This window comes from Argentina anserina, chromosome 4 (assembly GCF_933775445.1).
Source record: "Argentina anserina chromosome 4, drPotAnse1.1, whole genome shotgun sequence".
Taxonomy (NCBI): Eukaryota; Viridiplantae; Streptophyta; class Magnoliopsida; order Rosales; family Rosaceae; genus Argentina; species Argentina anserina.
The window spans coordinates 23,203,493-23,230,721 of record NC_065875.1 but is presented as its reverse complement, the minus strand read 5'-3'; the positions used below and the strand labels follow the sequence as shown (position 1 = coordinate 23,230,721).

The following is a 27,229-nucleotide window of genomic DNA, read 5'->3' as shown; positions in this document are numbered from 1 at the left end:
TTATAAATTCAGACTTGATGCTATGAGATCAAACAAAGGAGGATGAGCTGCAACAATAGTTACTTTATGAGTTGGATAACGGATGAGATTTTGCACGTCATTTAGGTAGGGGAGCTAACCCTCCTATGTTGATTTTGGGCCAATTATAAATGCATAGTCTAGTTCTCAGTTAATTATTTATTATGCATTAAATGTTGTTATTGGGACGGCGCCGCTCCTCTGTCGGTGATTCTTATTTTTCCCTCCCTGTTGGCCACCTTGAGTTCGGTAACTGATTAACTTTTTGTTTCCCTTCAGTAATCTGTTCTCATGGCTAGTGATGGTATCCACATATATCTAGGTCATGCAGGTTCAACAATCAAATTATGATGAAACGATTTTTCGTATAGAGATGATTGTGATTACTTGTGCGTAGTGAGTGATTTTTTGTGACCGTTTCCATGCCGTACTAGGTTTTTCTCGGTTCTCATAACTAATTATTTGTGCAGGTGAGAGCTTTGAGGAGTGTGCAATAAGAGAACTGAATTGATTAACAATCTATTTGTTACTATAATTAGTTTGGCTTCCTCAACTATAAACGATTAGTTAGTGACTGTTACTCTGTTTTTTTTTAATAGAAAACAATAGTTCCATTAAAACATAAGACACTTACAATATAAAAGACCTCACACCAAAGTAAATTATAGAACAAGCATCAAACAAATGATATATACATTCATCCTAGATAAGCAGAAATAAACCAAAAACTACCAATTACAAACCGAACATTCCATGAAATCATATAGAAGATACTACCATCACCTAAGAACCTCAATTGGTGTGCAACAAATAATATCTAGAGTTAAACATAATGATTTATACATAATAGAATTAAGTTTGAGCCAAAGAAATTTAAACAATTCTCTAGAGGGGATTTGTACCCCTAGTGACTGTTACTCTGTTAGCAATTCTCTCTTGTAAAATATTAAAGTAGACTCAAAAGTCAAAACACAGCACATTTACAAAGTAAATTTTACAATAAAATATCTTTAACCTTCATATGAATGATAGCATGATACTGAAAATTTGAAAAATGTCAGTCGACAGAAGATGGGCCTCTGATAAGAGCAAATTCTAGAAAATCAAACTGGCCCAAATTAATGCTGAAGATGAGCTGGGCTAAACAGTGATGAAATTCATTTTGATATTCTTTTCACTGATGATAATAAAGTTAATAACTTAGTACTGTTTCTAGCATTCTAGCTAGATGTACTGGATAGAATTAAAAGTTTTAATTACAGAGAACTTAGGCATGCATGATGAGCCTCTAATTTTCACGTATTGTTGCGCAGTGTTTTATGTTTCTTGGCTATCCAAATTATACTGTTGATCGATGTTACAACGTCACTATATTTATAGTGGATTATAATTAGTAAACATATACGTATGAATAGTTGCATTTAAAAATCTGTTACCGTATCATTTCATGTTGTTGCATGTGGATCATAGTTAGTTGATCCGTGATATGTGGTTGGTGCAGAACCTCTAATAATAAATTGGCCTCCCAACTATTTCTGTATGTGTTGGTGAACTCAGAATTCAATTGCAAACTACAAATTCAAACAGTTTTGACAATAAATTTTTTACACTAAAATTTAGTTAGAAAATCAAGTTTTTTAGTCATTTAAAGTGGGTTGTAGCTCATACTAGACCGTGTGTAGCTATGTCCTTAAATAAATAATAGGGTGATCCACACCAGATGAGGATGAGGAGGATATATATATAAGCAGCAGTTGAGTGACCATGAGAAGAAACTGGCTTAGACATTGATAAGTTAAGAGTTTTTATCAGTTACCAATAACCTGTTCTCTGACAAAGGCAAACCATACCGGCCAGTACGTGGTGATTACAATGCGAGAAGTCTTAGCAGATCATCAACATCCCCAGAATATTGAGCCAGACTTCTGTGATGGCTGGGGATGGTACGAGTGGGACAACCTCCCCAAGCCACTCTTTTCACCCTTGGAAAAACAAGTTCAAGCTGGATTTAATCCTTTCCCTAGTTAGTCGTAGATCAGCTATATATATTCATGCAGTACGTACACCTTGATAATATAATCATGATTCCGAAACTTATTGTGTTTTTAAGACTGTGGTCGTACGTGTGTGGAGATATGTATTGACAGTATGATAAATCCTGGCCTCTTGTAAAGTTGTAATATACTGCGCGCTTGACTATCTGCATTATCATTTATCAAGTACATCTTTTTCTTCCTTCATTAATTTAACATGCACTTGCCTAGGTTGATCTCAATGGAATCGAATCCATCGATATGGTATATAATTCTAATCTGACCGGTCAATCTTGACAATCTATATATATATATATATATATATATATATATATATATATATATCTTCGTCGATTAAACTTATTATTTCATACCGTTCCATCCTAAACCGATCTGTGATCAAACCCCATGCATTTCTCACTGGTCAATTAACATCAAGAGCTTAATTTATCATTAACCCGTTTTTGAATCCCGTCGAGTATGATCACACGTAATATGACGTAACTGAACCTTGACGCCGTTGTTGACGGTCTGTGCGACTGTGCATCATGCATCATGCCATGGTCTATACTCTATATATACTTTTTATTTTGTAATACTCTATATATACTTATATAGTAAATTACTGCCAACGTTATTTTAGTTAAAAGTCGTCCGTAGGAACTTGAAGTCTTGTGGTAAGTTGAATCTGCTGATTATCTTGCTTTACGACACTTATAAAGTAGGTAATATGTAATAATTACTATCATAGGATTTGTAGCCTTGTAGGTATATATGTGAGACAACATTCGAAATAGTTAAGCTTCTTCTTCCCTAGGGATTTGCCAGATTCTTAGTATTCAAACTTATGTGGGTGATGATGAACTCTAGCCAAGTAGCTAGCATATTCTCTTCTGTGTAAGATGGTTTATTGGCTCAATGGTATTAGCCATCGTGATTAGATCCCCAATAGCCGTAATTTGTAGGCTCCGAAATGGTCAAGTATTCATTCATTTCGAATTCTGTCAAAATAATTAAACAATTAGAAAGTAAGAATGGATAATGTAAGGATACGATGAGAACTAGCTTTTCAATAGTGAGCAAACGAGATGATCAGTAAGTTTACTTCCCCTAATAGTGTACGAAATAGGGAAAAAAAAAACAGAGTATAATAATTTGAACTCCAACACTGCAAAGAAAAACTAGTGACACTAGCCTGTCCATCATAGGATTCATAGCGCCAAGTATTTAGTCCAATAATTCCTCTTAAATCATTAAACAAAATGGGGATGCAAGAACATTATGGTGGCTAATGGGGGGCTCCTGGGTTTAAGTGCAATGTTGCTAGTAGAAGGGGCATGATTGGACCAGGGCAGTGAACCTTGTAGGACGGAGAACGGTCCTCGTAGCTAGGCTGACTGAACTCAGTACGGTCGGTGCGGGTTTTCCCTGTCCGTGAAACTGTCTCCGATGCAACCCAGTCAAGCCTCTCATACACATCCCTTATTTTCTGCACAACACCCCCCCCCCAGTTCTGATCGATAAGGAAATGACACAAGGCTTTGTCCCCTCTCCTTCCATTTTTACACCAAAACCTCTTTCGCTTTTCTATTTCCATGATTCCCCAGATTCATTTTTCACCTATAGTTTGTCTCTAGCTTCTTGTTAGTTATAGTTAGGTGGTGGCTGCTCACCTTCTTTTTTTTAGTATGTCGGGACTCTCTTTCTCTTGGCCATTCTATAATGCCCCCATGGCAAAATTGTCAAAAAGAGTTCCCAGTTTTCGACTAAAGAACACATTATAAGATATTAATCGCTGCAATATATATAGAACCTAACATAAACCAAGTCTCATTCATCTTTAAGTTCTCTCCATTATCACTCCATAGTCACACCAAGTTCAACCACATTTCTCTGGGTTTTCTTCTTCTTGTTGTACTTTTGCTCTGTGTTGATTTCCCAAATGAGGACGATCATGGCAGCCAAGACCCCTCATGACTCTTCCTTCTCATTTTCCAGAAGGTTTTTCTGGAAAAAGAAGGTGGATGACGATGAAGACGACGACCATGAAGTCTTCAACTTCAGCTCCTACTCACATTTCTCCGAGGAAGAGAGAGAAGAGGAGCTAGCCGGAAACATCCACATGTCAACAGCAACCGATCAGATTGGATCAGTCCTACCTGAAGTGCCACGCAAGAAACACTCACTGGTCTCAGTCTCCAAGCTCCGGTCAGCTCTTACACTATTCGGCAAGAGCCGTTCCGGCTCTCGCTCCGGTTTAATGGGTACTCTTTTCGGGTATCGCCGGGGGCATGTTCACTTGGCGTTTCAAGAGGATCCCAAGCTGAACCCTACTTTTCTCATCGAGCTGGCTACGCCAACTAGTGTTCTGGTTCGAGAAATGGCTTCGGGATTGGTCAGGATAGCGTTGGAGTGTGAAAAGAAGACTGAGCATAAGAAGAAGGGGCTGAAGTTGCTGAAGGAGCCGCTGTGGAGGACTTACTGCAATGGAAAGAAGTGTGGTTTCGCTATGAGGCGAGATTGTGGTCCGGAGGAGTGGAAGGTGCTGAAAGCTCTGGAACCAATTTCAATGGGGGCAGGGGTTTTACCTGGGAATGAAGACGGAGCTGGATCTGAAGGTGAGCTCATGTACATGAGAGCCAAGTTTGAGCGAGTTGTGGGGTCTAAGGACTCAGAGGCGTTCTACATGATGAACCCTGATGGTTCCGGTGGCCCTGAGCTTAGTGTTTATTTGCTTAGAGTCTAGTTTAGCTATGAAGAGCAACAACATCATCCACTCTACATGTTAAGTCTTGGAACACTGAAAATTTGGAGGTTCAGATTGTCCTTAATTGTGTCCCTCTTTTTTGTTCATTTTGGAGCTAATGATTATGGAGTTTGGGACTTATAATAATCATACTTCAAATTTCGGATTGTGGAGGGTTAGACATGGAATTTTATTTAGGTAGGCAGTTTATGTATAGGTATCTTCATCATTTTCTAGCTGAAATGTGGAGAATGTTGGATGCTTGTTGTGAGAATGAAGTTCACGGTCTTTAGCATTTGAAATGTTTTCTCTCCCGATCCCAAATGTACAACAATTTTCATGTTTATGTCCGATCGGAACATTAAGAATTCAACCATTGCAAATTGGCTGTTTGCTACTTGCTAACTAGCTAGCACGGACATGTCCCTCAACTATTGTATCGCGTGATAAGATTCGAACTTCCAAGACACCAAACAACTCTTCAACCATTCTAACATATTTAATTTTTGTTATATTTATGCACACTTTAATATATATATATATATATAAAGAGAAAAACTCGTGATAAAAATAAAAATATTTGTGGTGAGATTCGAACCTTGGTTATCCAAGGTACTTATAAAGTCATTAGTCATTCTAACAAGTTATGTTTTCATCATTTTAATGCACATTTTGACATATATATACATCTAAATATTTTTAAATTTATAAATTAATTTGTTAATAAATAAATATATTAAAAATAATATTTAATTAACATATCCAAAAATATTTCTATATATCGTGTTTATATATCAAATTGTATATGGGTCTGTGTCCGTGCTATTTAGCTTAGTACTCATGCACTCAACTTTGAGCATTTGTGTATGCAGGTGTATGTGAAGGTAAAGTCACATTCATACCTTTAGTTTCCAAAAAGCCAAAGGTCAGATCATAATGCTTCTGTTTTCACTTCGACGTACTTTGAAAATCTTATACTGCAAGGAAAGTAAACTCTTGGTATATAATTACTTGATTAAATTGTAAAAGCTTTCTGTGAAAGATCATGGGAATTATGACAAGTGGCTTACGTGTGTTATATTAAATCCCACTTATCAGTCTAATATTCATGTAGATAAACTACTTGCTAACCCTTATTTTTTCTTTGTGGATAATTATGGGTAGTAGTTAGGTTAACAATTCTCTCTCTCTCTCTCTCTCTAACACGGGAGACTCGCGAGTCGCGATCGAGGAGAAAATGAGAATGTGTATTTAGGGTTGTTGGTTACAACAGAAGCAAACAAATCCATTGGGATTCCCTCCCACAGTCCAAATGATCAGGGCATGCTGTTTGGTTTCAACTTTCAACTTCATTATTTTCAAAAGATTCTGCCCCTAACTTGTCTCGTATTGAAAAATGTTACCTCTCTGATCACCATGTCTGTAAAGTGAAGTTGTTGTCACGCCAGCTAAACTGCAAGCCAGTGCTCACATCCTTCACCGGAGAGTTCACGAATCAACCCACAGCTCACTTCTTTCACCGGAGTTTATGAATCATGGAACAAAGTAAACTTACTTATAGCATCTCATAGACTCACGTATAGTCATTTTCAGGCATGTGTAAAACTTAAAAGGAGGCATTTGCATTTCAACTGAGGGTGATTAATTTGTAGTATTCACGTTTAAACTTTGGACAGCTAAGCCTTTTGTTCATTATATGGGAAAACCGTCAATAATGACTACTCTGATTAGGGGCAGAGCTATGTACGGGCCTGAATTGGCCATGGCATTCTCCAATTTTTTGATTTCATATGTAGTCATGTTTTCAATTAGTGAAAATTGAGTTTTGTATTCATGTACTATATATCTTCACACTGCACACGTTTATCCTTCATATATTGACCCCTCTCCTGTATAATCTCGAATTCCAGGCACTGGCTCTAACTATACCGGTTAATTATAATACTAAATGAAGATTTGAAGAATGCTAATTTGTGAATTCAAAAACTAAACAAAGAAGGACACTATCACACTAATTTGTAATGAGAAGTTGAGAGCTTCTTACTATTTCATTCCATAATCAAGTGGAAATGGTATCAGGTTTCCTTTTCAGACGACAATCCCCACAAAAAGCAACCAAATGAGCAACACATTAGAAAAGAACAATTCTTTCTTGGTATTTAACGTTTGTTCTTACATGCAAAGCATGCAGAGTGTTTCTTAATTTCTATGAGTTTGTCAACCCTATAATGCTTTATATAGATAGATCATGTTGGATTTTGTGGTTTTTTCAAAATTATTTGTTGTCTCGTTTCTTGGTGTAGTCTCTGGCTCCTTTCAAATTTAGCGACTGAGATTAGTGAGATATATATGATATACGAGTCACATGCTACACCTAAACCAGTAGTTTAATATTATATCAGATTCGGTGGGTTTGATCGATAAAGAAATTAACTTGTTCTAAGTGTCTAGTTTCTGTAATTACAACAACTGATCAATTTTGGTGATCACTACTCATCCCCTCAATCGTTCCAATTATGATTAGGGTACTTATCTTTCCATTTTAATCCATCTCTTCAAACTTTTGATGAATACATAATAAGAATATGGAGTGTCATTCCATTTAACTAACTAAAAAAAAATACAAAACATGAGAAACATCAATGGTGGACAAATTTTCTCATTATCTTCCCTACTACTAAAATCATACTCACATATATAACGCCACTGAAGTAGCAAGCTGACCAGAACAAGGAGTAATTATTCTGTGTACCCAGTCAATCATATTACGTCATAGTATAATTAACATGCACGCGGTGAAAATGACAAAAGTTTATTTACATATAAGATTAAATCAGAAACAATCACAGTAAAAAATGAACCAATAATATTAAGAGACGTCACGTGAAATATGTGTCGGGTATATATAATAATTTCTCCAGACACTAAAATCCTCCTCGAGCGAGGATAGACTTATTAAACAATGAATTTTACAGTCCCACTGAACTATTTGTTATAGATTCAGTTGGGCCACCACGCCAACAAGAAATGATCAAATTTGACGGGCTTGGCCCAGCTCCTTCCTTTCGTGCAGGCTTAATCCAGTGGGCAATGAATCAAGCTCATCTTGTTTACTACTAACCCGAGAAAAGCCCCTTCTTTTTCCTGAAGAAATACCATTTTGCAGGGAACCAGAATAATGAGAATATGAAAGAGCGTGCTTGTCATCACCAAAGAATGAAACTAAACGTGGATTACTATATATAATGACCAAGTCGGGTTTAATTTTCTGGGAAATTGCAGATGGCGATGGCTTATTTACTTTGCTTGTTCCGGATTTTGATATAATAGCCATCTGTACGACTGTACCCTAATCATTTACAGGGTAACATACCCACACCGGCCTGTGTACTGCAAAACTCAATAGCAGCTGGCTCCTCCTGTACTCCCCCATTGAATCAGAGACTGTGTCAAGCTCTCATGTATCGAATATATATTTAGACCACCGACTCCTTCCTTCTCTTCTGCTATGAACTCTCATCCCATCTCGCCCATAAATATAAATATATAGTTTATATTACCAGCAGATTGAATTACTGCAATTATTTTGACTAAGCATGCACAGCACACACACGACTTATTCAAGTTATTCTCTTTCAGATTTCGATTCATGTCTACATGACTTTTCCTCTTCAACACGTGGAGTCATGGACTCGTGGCGTGTACCTATAGTTGAAAGTTCAATGTCATTCTCGAGTTGAAACAAAGTCGTTGCTCCAACAGTAAGAAAATTTAAAAGACTAGGACTAATTAAAGTATTAAACCACAATTTGCAATTTTGCATAGAAGAGAGACTGGTATGAATCGGGTCTTTCCAAATGTAGACTTTCCATTTTTCCTGAGTTTCCTAACTCGCATGCTTAGCAGCCTTAGCTTGAGATGACAGAGATATAATTCATAAACAAGAACAGAGCTAAAAATATAATGTATACGTGAGTTTGAGGTTAAAAGTCGTGGAATGATGTTGCAGTTGCTATAAAAGAACCAAGAAAATTGCAAATTTTCCATTACTATTTAAACCAGAAGGCCATGATCTTTTGCTGTCCGTCATGTTCTCAAAGTCAAAAGGGTGTTGCTTCATTGTGCTAAAAAAAATCTGCATAATTCTTAAATTCTATATATAAAGGGAAACATGAGTTCTTGTACTACTGCCTCTGTTTTCCACAATCCAACATGCATGAAACATTCTACTATTTTTTAATGGTTAAGTTGCGTATGAACCAATAATGTCAAAGGGAGAAAATACAAACCTTTTGCCTTTTATCATGTCAACTCTAACCAAGCTAGCAACCTCGTGGCTTTGATTCAGATGCAAGAAAGCGAAACCAAAACCATAACCGTACAAACAATCCGACGTACGTGAGGAGGGGAACTGGTTGCAGAAATCGCAATGGGAGACTACTGACATGTGAGTTTCGCCTCCATTAAACAAAAGTGTTAGCTAAAAATGTATTGAAATGGTCAATGACAATTGTTTGCTGGAATTTAGCTTCCAGATTTGAAGTTCCTGATATTTGGTTTACGCGTCCAAGTTCGAGAACTTCACACATTTCCATGTTCCATTTTGCCAATCACAAGTTAGGGAGCTATACTATTGAGTTTTTTTCACCAACAGTCTCTCAATTCTGGTGTACCTACCAATGTGATACCTCAACTCTTAATCGTACCAATGTAATACCCACACTCTAGTATTGCTATCATTAAAGTACTTCCGTCAGTTTTTTTCAACTTCTCCGTCATCTTGGTGACGTGGCAAGTACGTGAGGCCCACAAAGAGGGTTAAAAGACAAAATTAACCCCATCTGAGAGGAGCAATGTTTTTCCCGCCCTTTACCTTGAGAAAGACACAAAAAATTTCAATTTTGGCGCCAATTTTCCCTCTCTACTCCTTAATTTGTGTCTCTTATCTAAACTAAAGAACTACCGCCAACCAGTCGACCACAATCTGATAAAACCTAGATCAATCTCATTTTCTATTTTTACCCTAGCACTTGTTAAACTAACAGAATAAATATAGAAATTTATATGGAACATCTCATTTCCACAATCTCATAAGAATATAAAAACGCATAACTTAACGAAATTCAAATACATGTTTAAGTACCATTAGTTGCCACCTTTTATGTTGATCTGCCATGATTTTTGCTTGTAAGAACTAATGGTACTTAAACATGTATTTGAATTTCGTTAAGTTATGCGTTTCTATATTCTTATGAGATTGTGGAAATGAGATGTTCCATATAAATTTCTATATTTATTCTGTTAGTCTAACAAGTGTTAGGATAAAAATAGAAAATGAGATTGATCTAGGTTTTATCAGATTCTGGTCGACTGGTTGGCGGTAGTTCTTTAGTTTAGATAAGAGACACAAATTAAGGAGTAGGGAGGGAAAATTGGCGCCAAAATTGAAATTGTTGGGTGTCTTTCTCAAGGTAAAGGGCGGGAAAAACATTGCTCCTCTCAGATGAGGTTAATTTTGTCTTTTAACCCTCTTTGTGGGCCTCACGTACTTGCCACGTCACCAAGATGACGGAGAAGTTGAAAAAAACTGACGGAAGTACTTTAATGATAGCAATACTAGAGTTTGGGTATCACATTGGTACGATTAAGAGTTGAGGTTTCACATTGGTAGGTACACCAGAATTGAGGGACTGTTGGTGAAAAAAACTCTATAGTTGTAATAACCCGAATTTTTAGAAACTAAATGTCGAGTATTTTCAAAGTGTTAAACTTGTGAAATTAATTCAAGACGACAATTGGAGGTTTGCGACATTTCGAAACGAAAACGGAAACGTTCTCGGATCGTTTAATTAGAAAACGTAACGTTACCGCAACGTATAGATCGACTTTTATTCCGTCACTCGGTTGTAAAAACTTCCTTCACGAAAATCGTAGAGCTCATCGATACGAATTCGTGGACATGTCATGTGTTCGAATCGGACGTCGGACGCAAAAGTTATTAACATCGAAAGTTCGTTTCAGATTTTGGAAATAGTATAAAAGGAATGAGAGGAGATTATAAATCAGAAAATCAGATTTTTCTAAAAAATCAGCTCGGGTACTGTTCACCCGACCCAAAAACCTTCTCCGGCCGATTTCTCCACCATCCGACGTCGCCTCGTGTCGTGCCACCTATCAAACTGACGGGCTCGACGAGCTCCATCTTTTGGGCTACGCCTTGCACTCCGGCGACAACCACACGCGATGTAGCAACCGCCGGAAGTTACTGCTGTGGCGGCGCCGCCTCCTCCGGCCACCATTGCTCGATATTCTTCGGGGGTTTTGCTTGTCTCAGTCCCAGCAACATTCCCACAAAAGGAATCGAGCCAAATCGAAGTGTAAGTACCCGAATCAAAATTTCAATTTCTAGGGTTTGTGAATTGTGCCGATATCATGTTCTTCGTTGTTTGGACTGTTTAGACTCGGATTTAGACCTTGGTGTAAACTAGGAAGTTGTTGGAAATGTTGTTTAGGTTGTGGTGGTGAAATTTGGTGATGATTGGTGGCGGTCGGGGAACAGTAACGCCGAATGAATAGTAACTCCGTATGAATAGTGATCTGTAACAGTAACTGTGAATATTGATCTGTAACAGTAAATGTGAACAGTGTCATGGTAAAACAGTAACTTTGAACAGTGTTTTGGTAAAACAGCAACTATGACAGTGGTTTAGTAAAAACAGTGATTAGTAAACATGAACAGTGTTCCGTGAACAATGTTTTATGAACAACATTTAGCTGTGCTGAACTCGTCACCTGATATTTTAAGTATCATTTTCTAAGCATTTATCGTGCTATTAGGTGACTGACGAAACGAGTGAGGAAATTACTTTCAGGGTCGTAGAAGTTGCACGCAGGAAAGAAGGTGAGTAAAATCTCATTTATTTACGAATCTACCCTTGCGGTGATTCCAAGATTTTTGCAAGAGTTTTTAATATTGAATTACGACACGTATACAATATAGTGGATTACGTATATATCGTATAAATGGTAATAAGTACATATATATATAGTTTGCTATATTATATACTGTTATGAATTCATTGGAATTGGTCATTTCGAATGACGAGAATTAAATGTTGAGCATGTGATGTGATTTTTGTACAATATGAGGTGTGATTATTGTACGTGGTTTTAACATGAGTTTGTTAAAATGTTTTGTTTTCGGACGAGTTTTGTCTTCGGACGAGTTTTTGTCTTCGGACGTGTTTATGAAATATGACATGTATACGATATAATAGATTATATATATATATATTGTATAAATGGTAAATATGTACATATATATATATATAGTTTGCTATATAATATACTGTTATGATTTTATCGTGATTTATGTCATTTCGATGACGAGATTTAAATATCGAGCATGTGATTTTGATTTGTACAATATGATGTGAGATTATTGTACGTGATTTTAACATTGAGTTTGTTAAAATGTTGATTTGTCTTCGGACATGATTTTTGGTACAATATGATGTGAGATTATTGTACGTGATTTTAACATTGAGATTGTTAAAATGTTGATTTGTCTTCGGACATGATTTTTGGTACAATATGATGTGAGATTATTGTACGTGATTTTTAACATTGAGATTGTTAAAATGTTGATTTGTCTTCGGACGTGATTGGTATAATATGATGTGAGATTATTGTACGTGTTTGGCAAGTCGGAACTTAGCCTTTGGCCGGGCGAAAGTTACGATACAGTTAGAGCTCTAGTCTGTCTGCCTTAGTACTGCATGTGAGGTAACGGGTGGTTATCTGCTCATGGGTACTCAGATTGTTTTGGATGTTGGGTAGCGGGTGGCTATCCAACGTCGGCAGTGTATTACGAGAGGGGTAACAGATGTGTACCAGCGTTCTTGGTACCCGTAATATAAATGCATTTGGGTAACCAGAAGAGTTACTTAATTTCTCATGAGCGTTTTATTTCATATTTCTTTGGGACAACCAGATGGGCCGTCCATTGACTCATGAGTGCATTTATATTTGTTTGATTTGTGGATTTTCGTATATATATTAATATGCGAGTTATATTTTCATTTTACTCATACGAGCTATAAAGCTTACCGGGTTTGTGTTTACAATCCCGGTGCACCAATTCGATGGTGTAGTGGATAACTCCGCAGGTGTGGATTAGCGGGAATTGACGGACCGCTCAGAGGACTTGAAGTTATTCATCTCCAGCTTGTGTGAGGATTTTGTGTGACTATCTTGTGAGTTTGTTGTGAGGATTACGCAATTCCATTTGTTATAATATTGAATTATAATTTGGGTTGTAATAATCGGTTTAACTGAGTTGTATTTTGAACTCAGAGATGATCCGCTGTGGCATTTTAAATGATTTCGATTCGTTGAAATTGTTTGGTGTTTAACGACTTTGAAATTTTGAGTTTTTAAGCTTGAAATTTTAAGGTCGTTACAATAGTATTATATATTACTCGTGTCACAGCTAACTACATCTTGATCCAATCCAAGATACTAAACCACAACTTAACCACCATTTGGAGGACAGCATAACCATTCGATAACATCCAACAAGTACTGCAAATCTCGATCATGAATAAAGAAGCGAATTAGAACTTGAAATCCCATCCAAAGAGTAAGGGCACAAACTAATATTACACACTAATTTGCAACATTCTTTCCAACCGTTCAATTCTAAACCTTGATATATGAAAGCATATCTTGCTCTACATCAAGGTCAATCTTCAACAGTTCAATTTTGCATTCCGTACACTATCTGATTAGTTTAGTGAAATGCTTCCTTGTATTCAAAGGAACGTAGTCCTGTAATTGATTTATTTAGTACCTAACTATCTGATCATGGACCTCATGATCAAGGTGGCAAATATGCTCTGCTCTATAATAGTATTTCACTTAACATTAACTAATATACATATACTAATTTTAATTGTTTCGAAAATGAGTTCCTTAAATCAGGGTAGATTTGGTTTTACTCGGTAAACCTAACAAATTTAAATGGAAAATTTGACAACTTGAGGTGGTTTTCTTTGGGAACAAATTTATCAAAATTTGAGAGAAATTTAAGATGAGAAAAGACCCCTGAGCTAATATTGTATTCCTCATCATGCATTATATCTCATCAGATGGTCTCTTTCAATAGCTCCATCAAGTTCTTATATAATTAAAACCGTGACCAATTATTAGAAAAAGAAAACAGATCAAATTCATAAACCATGTCTGAAGAAACCCAAGTGCTTCATTCAATGGTGGAAGGCTCAAATCTAGTGGGCTAATTCAGCCAAACTCTACTCTAAACTAAAAGCCAAATTGTGCACCAGATTTTGGGCAACCATTAACAGAGGCCATTCTTGATCTCAAATTATCATGCAAAGTCAAAACAAGAAAATCTAGATATGGGGAAAGTGAGCTTGCAATTTGATCCGGCTTTGATGAAAACATGGATTGTAAAATGCAAAATCATATCAAAATGAGATACAGAGGAAAGGATTGTTAAGTTGATCATCATATCGGCATTTTTTCAGCATTGATTTGAAAAGGTAAGCCAACTCTATCTATATATTGAATTGAATAGAACGTGTCAACAAGAAATGAAGGTTGTTTCTTTCTATACAGTATAACTGGAATTCTCACAATTCACAAACGTCAAAAAGAAAGAAGAAAAGAATGATAATCTATATATTTTCATCTCCTTCATGATCTGATCCTGCCTATTGAGGTTTCATGATCACATCGGATTCGAAAAGACTTTGCAACCCTTTACACAAGATCGATAATGGAGTCGAGAAAAGAAGTCTACGAAACAGAGCAAAAAAAGTAGAAGAAGCAGCACTACCAAATAATCAAGACCCGTTGAATGTGATTGCTTAGTTCTTAGGCGTAGAGTTCACGAAAGAGTTGTGCCTCTTGGAAGGACCAGAAGGAGGGATTGGAGACCCTTTGGGGAAGAAGCTGAATATCTCCCCTCGAAATCGAAAACTAGTCTTGTGTTTCTTCAGATTGAGCTCTTTCGTTCGCTCCATGTTCATGTAAACTCTCTGATCACGATCCACCAACATCTTTCCTTGCCTTGTAGCCGCGGACGAACCAATTAACATAAGAACTAGGAACAGAATGGAAAGGTATTTCGATCTCGAACAGGAAGAAGAAGAAGAAGCCATTGGAGGCACAGCAGGGCAGAGTGTGCGTGTGTATCTGAATGTGGTTGTTAGAGAAATATGATGCAGGGTTTAAGGAGTTGGAGGCAATGAGTTTTGAGGCTTTTAATTTATTTTTACTGAGATTGTGTTGGGTTTTATATAAGCATTTGCATGGGGAAAATAGGAAAATGTTAGGCACTTGGGTTTGTAAAAGACTGGGAAAAGAGAGAGAGCTTATCAATGAAGTAAAGAGCACGCTAATGGAATTTCTAGTTTTAAAATTTCTGAATGTCAACCCTTTTGAAAAATTATATAAACTTCGGCACAAAAAATGAATATATTAGGAGCCGGCTCCAAGACTTGGCCTTTCTTGCCATCTTCACCTTCCCCATTTTTTTCATTTTCTTAATTTCGAGTCAAATTCTTTGAAGAACTATTATTTTCCTGGAAAATATATATACATCAGCTACTTCTCTGCGTGTGGAAAACGCCATCACATTAGTGACCCTTTTCTTTGAAACCAAAGATGAAATTGTCCGCACTCGCTTCGACCGCGATTTGGATTTGCCTGTTTGATGTTATCAATTCTCAAACTTTTAACAAGATTTTCTGGTAGTGCTTAAAAGTTTCAATCCAATATTAATTTCTTCTGGTTTTTGGGACAGGAAGTAATCTTGTCGCGCACGCAGCAAAGTGTGTAGGAGGACTTCAGAGACGGCAAGCATTAGAACTCTCTCAATTCTTTATACAAAAGGATGATCTGTGACATCTTCTTAAAAGAAAAAGAAAAGGAATAAGACATCAAATTAATTAGAGTTTCATGCTAATTAATCACATTTCTTGAACTATATGGTGCATGGTTTTGGAATCATTAAAATGATTATCATGCAACAATAATGGTGTTGTGTATATATGGATGTAAACCCTAAGCATCATTCATTCAATGTCATTAAGCTTTTGATGAGGATGAGGGACGATCTTTTGCGTGGAAGGTCTGATAAGAAATCGAGCTCACAATTGGGGTCCCTTATTTCTTCTTTTCTTTTAGCATGATATTGATGGACACCTGTTTTTGGTATACAATCTCATAATTTCAACTCTATATAAAAACCACCAATTAGAGAGTTAAGTAGACTTTCTCACTATCTGTTCAATCTTGCATGCATGTATTAATGTATATATTTTCCAGTCAATCAGATTTCAGTAAATGGTTATACACCCAAATTGACCGCAACTGGTAGTTTCCATGGAAATAATAGAGCATAATCCTATACAAACTAGAGCAATGATACAGGGCCTCAAAGGCCTTAATTCTATATGTCATTGTCACATACACATCACATTTTCAAACAAAATTCTGTCATGTTATTAATTAGTAAAAGACAATCATATCCTTCAATTAGTTTCTTACATATCCAATCATTAGATTTTATGAGACTTAATTAAGATTTAACTTTAAATTTCCAAAAGGTCCAATAAACGGCTTTTTACCTTTTTTTAATCTGAGATTTATGATTGTTACCATATTAAAATAGTAAATTCATTAAATGCGATTTATTAATAGAGTTTAAGATTATTTTTGTATGAGATTTTAATTTCTTTCCAATTTTATTGAGATAATTTTACCTTTTTGACTTTCTAATATATTGATTCATTTACTTTTATGGTCATACTTAGCCAGTATACATATCATTTTCTCTTCTTCTTCTTTTTTAAGAAAAATATTCTCTAATATATAAACTCTTTTTTGGACGAATTATTTGACTACTTATATAATATATATATATATATATCCTTTCAAATATATATATATATATATATATATAAAAGTAATTCACATTTTTGAAAAAAATATATGATTTAAATATGATTTCAAAAACATTATATTTTTATGTTTAATTTTGAGTGAGATGAAAAAGTAAAATTAATTAATTAATTAATATGTATTTTATTTAAAAAACTGAAATAATCTAAAGCCATTAGATTTGTAAAGGATATGATTGTCTTTTTTCCAAAAAAAATGACATAAATGTGACATGTCTATGTGACAATATATGACACATAAGATCAAGGTATTTAAGGCCAAAATATTTGAGGTCAACAATCATTTTCCCACATACTATAAGTATATATATAGTATATAACCGAGAAGCTTTAAACGTAGTCTAAATCAAAATGGAATTCTGTATATATACTTCTTATGATCTATGTCTTGGTTGTGTTTAAACGTGAAATGATATCGTTGGTAGTATATAAATTTAGGCATTTCTAAATAAGGGTTTACAATTTGATATGATGTCTTAATCAAACTAAACTCAGAAGGAAGCTTTGTGAGGTGAGTATGTGGCAAATGCCAACTGGGTTTGCTATGCAAAGCAAGATGAAATATTTAATCATAGCATGAATATTCAAACGTCAATGCGATGCGCATGTCATTGTATAAATCTAAGTTGCTAGCTATAGCTGACTTAGCTAGAACCAATATTAGCCACCATATTGGATTCTCGTTTAGATTTGTTTAATCCAAACCAAAGAAAATTGAGACAAATGGATATAGGGATGGAAAGATATTCTAAATGGCAATGCCTGACCTGTTGAGACCGACATGCGAAGCAGGTGCTCTAAGCTAATGTAATTGCAGGCCAAAACCGGAGATTATGGCTGAGTTGGTGTTCTTGTTGTTTGACGATTTAGAATTCTTGATTGTGAAATATGGCGTAAAATTTGGAACAGAATTCGTTGAAACAAAATGATAGTTATAGTATTCAAGGTCGTAAGTATGGAAATGTAGGTAGAAGCTTAGAATTCGGGACCAGTTGTAGCAGATATGAGATATATGGTTGAAACTTGAAATGGGGCTTAGGGTGTGAAACATACATTGGTTTGATACGGCTATCCTATGTGACATAATGTCACACCATTTTCAGCACGAATTGGTTGTGCTTATAGTGACTGGCTATTTGTCACGACTCCGAAATTTCAAGTATGAAACTCAAATTTCGAAGCCATGAAAAACTTTAAAATAATCTCAATAAATCAAAATCATTTTAATGTCACAGCGGATCATTACTGAGTTCATAGTACAACTCAGTTAAATTGATTATTACAAACCAAATTTATAATTCTAACATTATATCAAATGGAAATGTAAAAATCCTCTCAATCCTCACCACAAGATAAAATAAAACCACTTCAAGTCTTCAGAGTTGTCTGTCGATTCCGCTAATCCACATCTGCGGAATTATCCCCTACACCATCGAATAGGTGCACCGGGATTGTAAACACAAACCCGATAAGCTTTGCAGCTCGTATGAGTAAAAACAACAATATAACTCGCATATGAATGCATAAGAGAATACATAAAACATCAATCATAAATGCACTCATGAGTCATTAGACTGCCCATTTGGTTGTCTAATAATATGAAAATATATGTGCTCATGAGAAATCGGGCAACCCCTCTGTTTACCCAAATACATTTATAATACGGGTACTCATGAGCGCTGGTACACTTCTGTTACCCCTCATGTTAGTATGCCGCTCAACATTCGGCAACCACTTGCTACCCAATATCCAAAATATGGGTACTCATAAGCGTTGGTACACCTCTGTTACCCCTCATGTTAGTACTCCGTCAGACAGACTAGAGCTCTAACTGTATCATAATTGTCGCCCGGCCAAGGCTAGGTCCCGACATGCCAACACATCCGAAGACAGATCCACATACCACAAAACGTTTTAACATAACTCAAGTTAAAACCACGTACAAACAATCATCGCATGATATTGTACAAATCAAAGTGACATGCTCAAATAAATAAATATCAACGCTATAATGAACTTATTCGCAATCGGAAATTATGACAGTATACAATATATCAAACCATATATATGTACCTATTTACCAATTATACACATACACAATCCACTATATCATATACATATCATAGTTCATTCTTCTTAATTTAGCGTAATTACGAATCTCCGCAAGGGTAGATTCGTTATTGTGAGATTTTACTCACCTTATATTTCTGAGCGTAATTTCCACAATTCCAAACTCAAATCTTTTACTTGTTGTGTCGATTACCTAGAATAGATAAGAAGTGAATTTAGGAGCGTTATGTAAAACCTTGAATGCCGAAACAGTAATAATGTTTTACTGTTAAGCAATTTATGGTTTTTATGAAATTACTGTTCACATAATTACTATTCACATATTCATGCATGAGTACATACTATTTACGTATTTCTGTACGAGTACATACTATTTACGTATTCATGTACACCCATATACTATTCAATCGTAAATATTGTCTCAGTAAATAATAATTACTGATTTACCTTTCAAAAATTACTTTTACAATTATTTACGTAAAATAATTTTACATTTACTGTATGTAAAATAATTTCATCAAAAATTATTGTTTGAAAATCACTGTTCACGCGCTGCCCACAGTGACAGCGCGTGGGGCCCACGCGCCGACTCTAAAACTGGTGCCTACCTCACCTACCATAGCCCAAATCCTTTATTTCCTCCTCCTCTTTCCTTCCACGGCCTCATGCCGCCTCTTGGCCACCTCACCTCCCATCACCCGCCGCTTAAGGCGGCGGTACTCCCTCCACCTCCTCCTCCTCCGATCCTCCACCAAATCCAACAAAATCAATCACACAATCACAATAAGCCAACCCTTACCTCAATCGTGTCTCGAAACCATTGGAACGTCGCCGGAGGAGCTAGAACCAGGCGGTGGTGAAGTTTGAGCCGAGGGTGAGGCGGCAACGCGATCCGAGCTTCGATTGCTCTGCAGGTGGTGCCAGGGATGAGGAGCGGCGATGGCGAGCTGGTCCCCGTGCCCTAGCCTCGCCGGCGAAGACGCTTGGGACGGCAGAATCGTTGCAGAGATCGCCTCTTGACGACGAAGCTTCTCGATGGCGAGGGGAAGAGCGTCAAGATCAGAGAAGGAAGAGGTCGTGCTTGCGCGGGTCGGGCTGGGCACAGGCCCGGCCCGGGCAATTTTTTTCAGGGCCCGGGCCCGGCCCGGTTGTAGTGTGACGGGCCGGGTTTTTTTCTAAAAAAACCAGGGCCCGGGTAAAACCTGGCCCGGGTAAAACCCGGACCGGTAATATCCGGGCCGAGCCCGCCCGGTTTTCCGGGCCTAACTCTGTTTTTGGCTAGTTGGCGGCGAATCGGCAGTGCGAGGCGACGACAATGGGAATTATGGGATTGAAATTAGTTAAGTTTAAGGTTATTTGGTTATGTTCCAGTGTCATTGTATCTATTCTATAAGTTTAGGATCACTTACGAAAACCAATTACATAATAACACCTAATGTCCCGGGTTTCCGGGTTTTTTTTGTTTAAAGATTTGAAGGCCCGGGACCGGCCCGGACATAACAAAGCCCGGCCCGTTTACCACATGACAACATATGAGCCCGGCAAAAAACCCGGCCCGCCCGGACGGGCCCGGCGGTCCGGTCCGGGTTTATTTTCTTTTTCGGGCTTTTTGCCCAGCCCTACGCACGGGTCTAAGGACCGGCGGTGAGTGTCACGCCGCTCAGAGACAGGAGATCAGCGGCGAAGAATTTTCGAGAGGGAGAGGGAGGAAGATCGGGGAGAGAGAGAGAGAGAGAGAGAGAAAAGAGAGAGAAAGGGAGAGGGAGGCAGGTGAGAGAAAGGGTTTCCGAAAATGGAAACCCTAATTCTCAAAATCTCATTTTTATACCCACTTCCAAAATCAGAAACTAACTTCCATCGTTAATAACTTTCACGTACGACGTCCGATTAGAACGCGTGATGCGTCCACGAACTTGTATCGACGAGCTCTACAACTTTCCTGAATGAAGTTTTCACAAACGAGCGACGGAGTAAAAGTCGATTCTCGCGTCGCGGAAACGTAACGTTTTCCTAATTAAAGTTTCCGATAACGGTTCCGTTTTTCGACTAACAATGTCGCGAAGCGAACAAATGTGGTTTATTAAATTTTACAAACTCTATTAAATTCTAAGAACTCAATTTATTTGACTCCGAAAAATCGGGTCATTCCACTATTACAGTTCGAAACCAGCCCTGTCAATGTGCTACAGGGCTCAACTAATAAATATAAAGAGTCAACTTCATTGTCTGTATTGTGCTGATCTTTGTTTTAATTTGATGTGATCTTGTTTGGTAATCAAAAGTTAGTTCTGCACTTCTGCTAACTCATTGTAGACAAATTGAAGGGAACTGGTGTGAACTACTAACCTAAAATGAGGTAAAACTATATACGTAAGATAGAACGATTCCATAAGCCAAGTTATTACTTAGTAGTTAGTAGTATTAGGTTCGCGACCAGATAGTACTTGGGGCAAATAAAGCCAGTATTGGGCAGATAATTATCTTTTCTCGCTAAGTTTAGGCCAATTTAGTGACAGATGTAGATCATTTTTAAATTTGCCAAAACTTCTATATTTATTTACTTTTGGTTTATATACAACCGCACCGTATTTCATTGTGTACTTCTTGTTATTTTGAGCTAAATATCATTAGGAACTGGTATTAAATTGTGAAAATGCAGCTACCTACCAAAAGAACCACCTACTAATGTACATAGGCTGATTTTTTCAGTGTTTAACTGTATATAGCAATATAGTTGGCAGATTAATTAGTTCAAGTGTAAACTCAGTTTCCATCTCATGGTGTAGTTTTTGCCGGTCAATTTAGCTGCAGAGCTGAAATCGACATGCATGTTTTTCAAAACATGGGCAGCTGAGAGCATCATCACCACCAGAAGGGAATATTGGGATATCAATGAATGTGATTTATTTCAAACAAGAACGCCCAGAAAAGAAAAACATTGCATGAATTATTATGTTTTACTTAGAACTACCTCCATTATCTAGGATCCACTAGCAAATGACATCCCATAATAGAATTTGATTAGATAATCTTGTTAAAGAGGTGTGCATGGTGATTCAGCTTTAAATCAAATCTGTCTAGCCTTTAATCGAAGTACATAGCATGGTGGCTTAGTGGCTATGTATTTCTTAGGCTTGAGAAGCTCTTTAGATCTAGTTTGTGTTTGGCATTGGGTTTTTGTAATGTAACGACCCTAAAATTTCGAGCTTAAAAACTCAAAATTTTAAAATCGTTAAACACAAAATAATCTCAATGAATTCGAAATCATTTTAATGTCACAGCGGATCACCTCTGAGTTTAAAACATAACTCAGTCAAGCCGATTATTACAAACCAAATGATAATTCAACATATAACAAATGGAATTGTATAATCCTCACAACAACCTCACAAATAAAATCACACCAAATCTCACACACAATCCACGATGGAACCTCACCACGACTGGATGCGATCGACTTCGAGTCTTCAGAGACGTCACTCAATCACCACTACTCAGCACCTGCGGAAGTATCCCCTACACCATTGAAATTGGTGCACCGGGATTGCAACACAAACCCGGTAAGCTTTACAGCTCGTATGAGTAAAATATTAAAATAACTCTCGTCACATAAAAGACACAACTCCACATCAACACAGTATAGAGAAAATCATGAGAAAACGAGCAACCCATCTGGTTACTCTAATACTTTCACAAAATGGTAACTAATGAGCGCTGGTACACATCTGTTACCCCTCACTTAGTATACCGCTGATGTTGGGTAACCACCCGCCACCCAACATCCACAACAAGCTGAGTACCCATGAGCAGATAACCACCCGTTACCTTCATGCAGTACTATGGCAGACAGACTAGAGCTCTAACTGTATCGTAACTTTCGCCCGGCCAAAGGCTAGGTTCCGACTTGCCTCACATGTACAATAATCTCACATCATATTGTACCACACATCACGTCCGAAGACAAATCACAATATTTCACATTTTCCGTGATAAAATCATGTACAATAATCACTCATCATATTGTACGTTTTAAAACTTTCACAATATCACCCCAATAAAATCATAACAGTATAGTATATAGCGAACTATATATATTCGTATTTATTTACCATTTATACTATATACATCGTTCTCTATATCCTATACATGTCATATTTTCTGTCACCGAATCGACTATTTTCAATGAATTAATAACAGTATGTAATTTAACGAACTATATATATATATGTACTTATTACCATTATACTGTATATATGTAGTCCACTAAATTATATACATGTTGTAATTCATTTAATAAACACACTTGCAAAAATATTGAATCACCACGAGGGTAGATTCGTAATTCAGTGAGATTTTACTCACCCTATTGACTTGAGCGTAATTTCCACAATTCCCGATGCTAATTTCCTTCCCTCGCTTATAGATCACCTTGAAAAGATAAGAAAGGAAATTTAGGATCGTTTCGTTAAACCTTTAAATGCCAAAACAGTAATAAACGGTTACTGTTCAGCAATTTTGGTTTATACGAAGTTACTGTTCACTATTCACTATTCACGGTTACTGTACAATACTCAATTACTACGTATTTCTGTACGTATAAGTACTATATACGTATTTCTGTACGTATAAGTACTATATACGTATTTCTGTACGTATAAATACTATATACGTATTTCTGTACGTATAAATATTATATACGTATTTCTGTACGTATAAATATTATATACGTATTTCTGTTTAAAGGTAAATACAATCTCAGTAAATAAAATTTACTAATTACCTTTTACAAATTACTTTTTACATTTACCGAAAGTAATTTATAATTACATTTACCGAAGGTAAAATTTAATTACATTTACCGCAGTAAATAAAAATTACATTTACTTTTACCGTGCACAATAAATTACCAAAATACCCTTCTGTCAAAACTGTCCCACCGCCGCACGTGGCGGCGCGTGTGGCACACGCGCCACCTCCGGCGGGCCGCGCGTGGGGCCTATGCGCCGAGGCTAACCGCGGCGCGTATCACGCCACCGCCACCTCCAAAACTCTCCCCTTCCTTCCTCCGCCCTTCCCACGGCCTCACGCCGCCCCTAGGCTACTCCACGCACTCACACGCGCCGCCTATGGCGGCTGTGCTTCACTCTCCTCCACACCTCCGATTCTCCTCTGAAACCCCTCCAATTCAATTCCTAAATCTTCCCAAATACTCCCAATCATCATACAAACACACACAAACGTCAAGAACATCAATTCATACCTAAATTAAAACGTGGAGGCTTCGATTCGTCGTTGGTGAAGCTTGAGGCCGACGACGTCGATTTCGTGCAGAGGCGAGGCCGAGCGGTGAACGGAGGTTCAGCCCTTGTCGTGGAGGGCTCCGGGAGTAAGAGAAAGAGGAGGCGTGGCCTCCTTGAGCACAGAGTCGGCGAAGGAGCTCGGGGCGAGCGATGAAGGTCTCGGCGGCGAGTTGGTGTGTCGCAAGCTCGGGGGTTGGAGAGGGGAGCGGCGCGGTGCTTCCTGGCTAGGCGGTGACGATCACGTCTCCCTGTGAAGGGAGATCGGAGGTGAGGCCGAGAGTGAGAGGGAGAGGGATCGAGGAGAAAGAGAGAGAGAGAAAAGAGGGAGGCGGCGAAGGAGAGAGGGAGGGTTTCTGATTAAGGAAACCCTAATCCCATAAATATCTATTTATACTAGTTTCCAAATCGGAAACTAACTTCCGGCCTTAATAACTTTTACGTACGTCGTCCGATTAGAACGCGTCACATATCCACAAACTCGTATCGACGAGCTCTACAACTTTCATGAAGGAAGTTTTCGCAACCGATCGACGGAATAAAAGTCGATAATTACGTTCGGAAACGTAACGTTTTTCTTAATAAACGTTCCGAAAACGTTTCCGTTTTTCGTTTCGAAACATCGCAAACAATCATATTCATTTAAACTAAAATTCATGTCTTTATAGAACTCAAATTAACTCAAATAATGAATTTGAAATTTAGGGTTATTACAATCTATCCCCCTTAAAGGAATTTCGCCCCGAAATTCAAGCTCACTCAACAAATAACTGTGGATATCTGGTCATCATGTCTGACTCTAGCTCCCAAGATGCGTCACCCTCATCATGGTGACTCCACAGCACCTTGACTAGCTCAACTTCTCTCCTCCGAAGCTTCTTTGTGGATCTATCTAGAATACGAACCGGCTCGACAACAAATGTGGCATTTTCCTTCACCTCAATGGTGCTATGATCGATCACATGTGACTCATCTGGTACATACTTCCTCAGCATGGAGATGTGGAAGACGTTGTGAACGCTCGACATGCTAGTAGGCAAGGCTAGTCGATAAGCTAGTTCACCCACCTTCTCAAGTATCTCAAGAGGCCCAACATACCTCGGTGCCAACTTTCCTTTCTTGCCAAATCTCACCACACCCCTCATAGGTGAAACTTTCAAGAACACATGATCGCCGATCTCGAATTCCACATGTCTCCTCTTCAAGTCCGCATAGCTCTTCTGTCTGCTCTGAGCGGTCCGGATTCTATCCCGAATGATCAAGATCTTCTCCGTGGTTTCCTGAACTACCTCTGGACCCATCAGTGCCTCATCACCAACTTCGGCCCAACATATCGGTGAACGACATGGTCTACCATAAAGTGCCTCATAAGGTGCCATGCCGATGCTAGAATGGTAGCTGTTGTTGTAGGCAAACTCAATCAATCTCAAATGATCTTCCCAGCTACCCTTGAAATCCAACACACATGCTCTCAACATGTCTTCCATCACCTGATTCACCCTCTCTGTTTGTCCATCCGTTTGAGGGTGAAAAGCTGTACTCATATCCAAGGTAGTGCCCATCGCCTTCTGCAAACCACCCCAGAACTTCGAAGTGAAACGTGCATCTCTATCGGAAACAATAGAAACGGGAGCACCATGAAGTCTCACTACCTCATCCACATAGAGTTTCCCAAGCACATCCACGGAGTACTTCATCGACACTGGGAGAAAATGAGCCGACTTCGTCAATCGATCGACAATCACCCATATGGCATCGTGACCCTTCTTCGATCTAGGCAACCCGGTCACAAAATCCATGGATATCTGTTCCCACTTCCAAAGAGGAATAGTCAGTGGTTTCAACATGCCAGCTGGTCGTTGATGTTCTGCTTTCACTTGCTGACATGTAAGGCACTTCGATACAAACTCTGCTACATCCTTCTTCATACCGTTCCACCAGAATTGTCTGCATAGGTCCTTGTACATCTTGGTGTTCCCTGGATGGACGGTATAGCGTGAACGATGTGCCGTACGAAGTACCTCCTCCCGAAGATCATCACAATCTGGGACACACAATCTTGCCCCAAACCTCAACCCTCCATCGGGTCCAACTCTCCACTCAGAAGGACACTCATCAAGCGTATCAACTACAAGATCCGCCAACTTAGCCCGTGAGTGCCTATCCTGCGCCTGACCCTGTATGATCCTCGTGATCAATGTGGGTTGTACTGTGACACTACCAAGAAAGACCCTTGGTTCTCCTCCCGACGGTACCAAATCGAACTCTGATGCAGCTTCTAGCATGAACCATTCCTGGACCATAAGTGAAGCTACCACGCCTCTCGGTTTTCTGCTCAAGGCATCAGCCCCCACATTTGCCTTCCCCGGGTGGTACTCTAACGTGAAGTCATAGTCCTTGAGGAGTTCCATCCATCTCCTCTGCCTCATATTCAGCTCCTTCTGAGAGAACAAGTACTTCAAACTCTTATGATCTGAAAAGAGTTGAAACTTCTCTCCATACAAGTAATGCCTCCAAATCTTCAAGGCAAACACCACCGCTGCAAGTTCTAGGTCGTGTGTCGGATAATTCTTCTCATGAATCTTCAACTGTCTCGAGCCATAAGCAACAACTCCTCCATGCTGCATCAACACACAACCCAATCCTTGGAGCGAAGCATCACTGTAAATGACATAACCACCACCACTTGATGGTATCGTCAACACTGGGGCTGTGGTCAATCTGGTCTTTAGTTTGCTGAATGCTTCCTCACATGCATCCGTCCACACGAACGGAGTATCTTTCTTGGTCAACTTGGTCAATGAAGATGCAATACTAGAGAACCCTTCGATAAACCTCATGTAGTAACCTGCCAAACCGAGGAAACTACGAATCTCAGTAGGGTTCTTTGGACGACTCCAATTCTTCACTGCCTCTACTTTTGACGGGTCCACTAGTACTCCATCTTTTGAGACAACATGACCAAGGAATTTGACCTCTTCCTTCCAGAATTCACACTTCTCTAGCTTGGCATACAATCTCGCCTCCTTCAGGGTCTGTAACACCGTTCTCAGATGCACCACATGATCTTCCTGTGTC

The 27,229-nt window shown here is 38.2% G+C and overlaps 1 protein-coding gene and 1 pseudogene across 1 annotated transcript; both read left to right on the top strand.

Moving 5' to 3' along the window:
- Positions 1 to 191: 191 nt before the first annotated feature.
- On the top strand, positions 192 to 2,046 carry LOC126792422 (geranyl diphosphate phosphohydrolase-like; annotated as a pseudogene).
- A 1,877-nt stretch (positions 2,047 to 3,923) lies between these two features.
- LOC126790451 (protein MIZU-KUSSEI 1) lies at positions 3,924 to 5,127 on the top strand. Its single transcript, XM_050516687.1, has one exon. It carries the CDS (start codon positions 3,994 to 3,996, stop codon positions 4,795 to 4,797), a length of 804 nt encoding a protein of 267 aa, XP_050372644.1. The 5' UTR covers positions 3,924 to 3,993; the 3' UTR covers positions 4,798 to 5,127.
- The last annotated feature ends 22,102 nt before the right edge of the window (positions 5,128 to 27,229 follow it).

Coding starts and splice junctions, on each gene's coding strand:
- LOC126790451 (XM_050516687.1), top strand. CDS start 3,994: ATGAGGACGATCATGGCAGCCAAGACCCCTCATGACTCTTCCTTCTCA.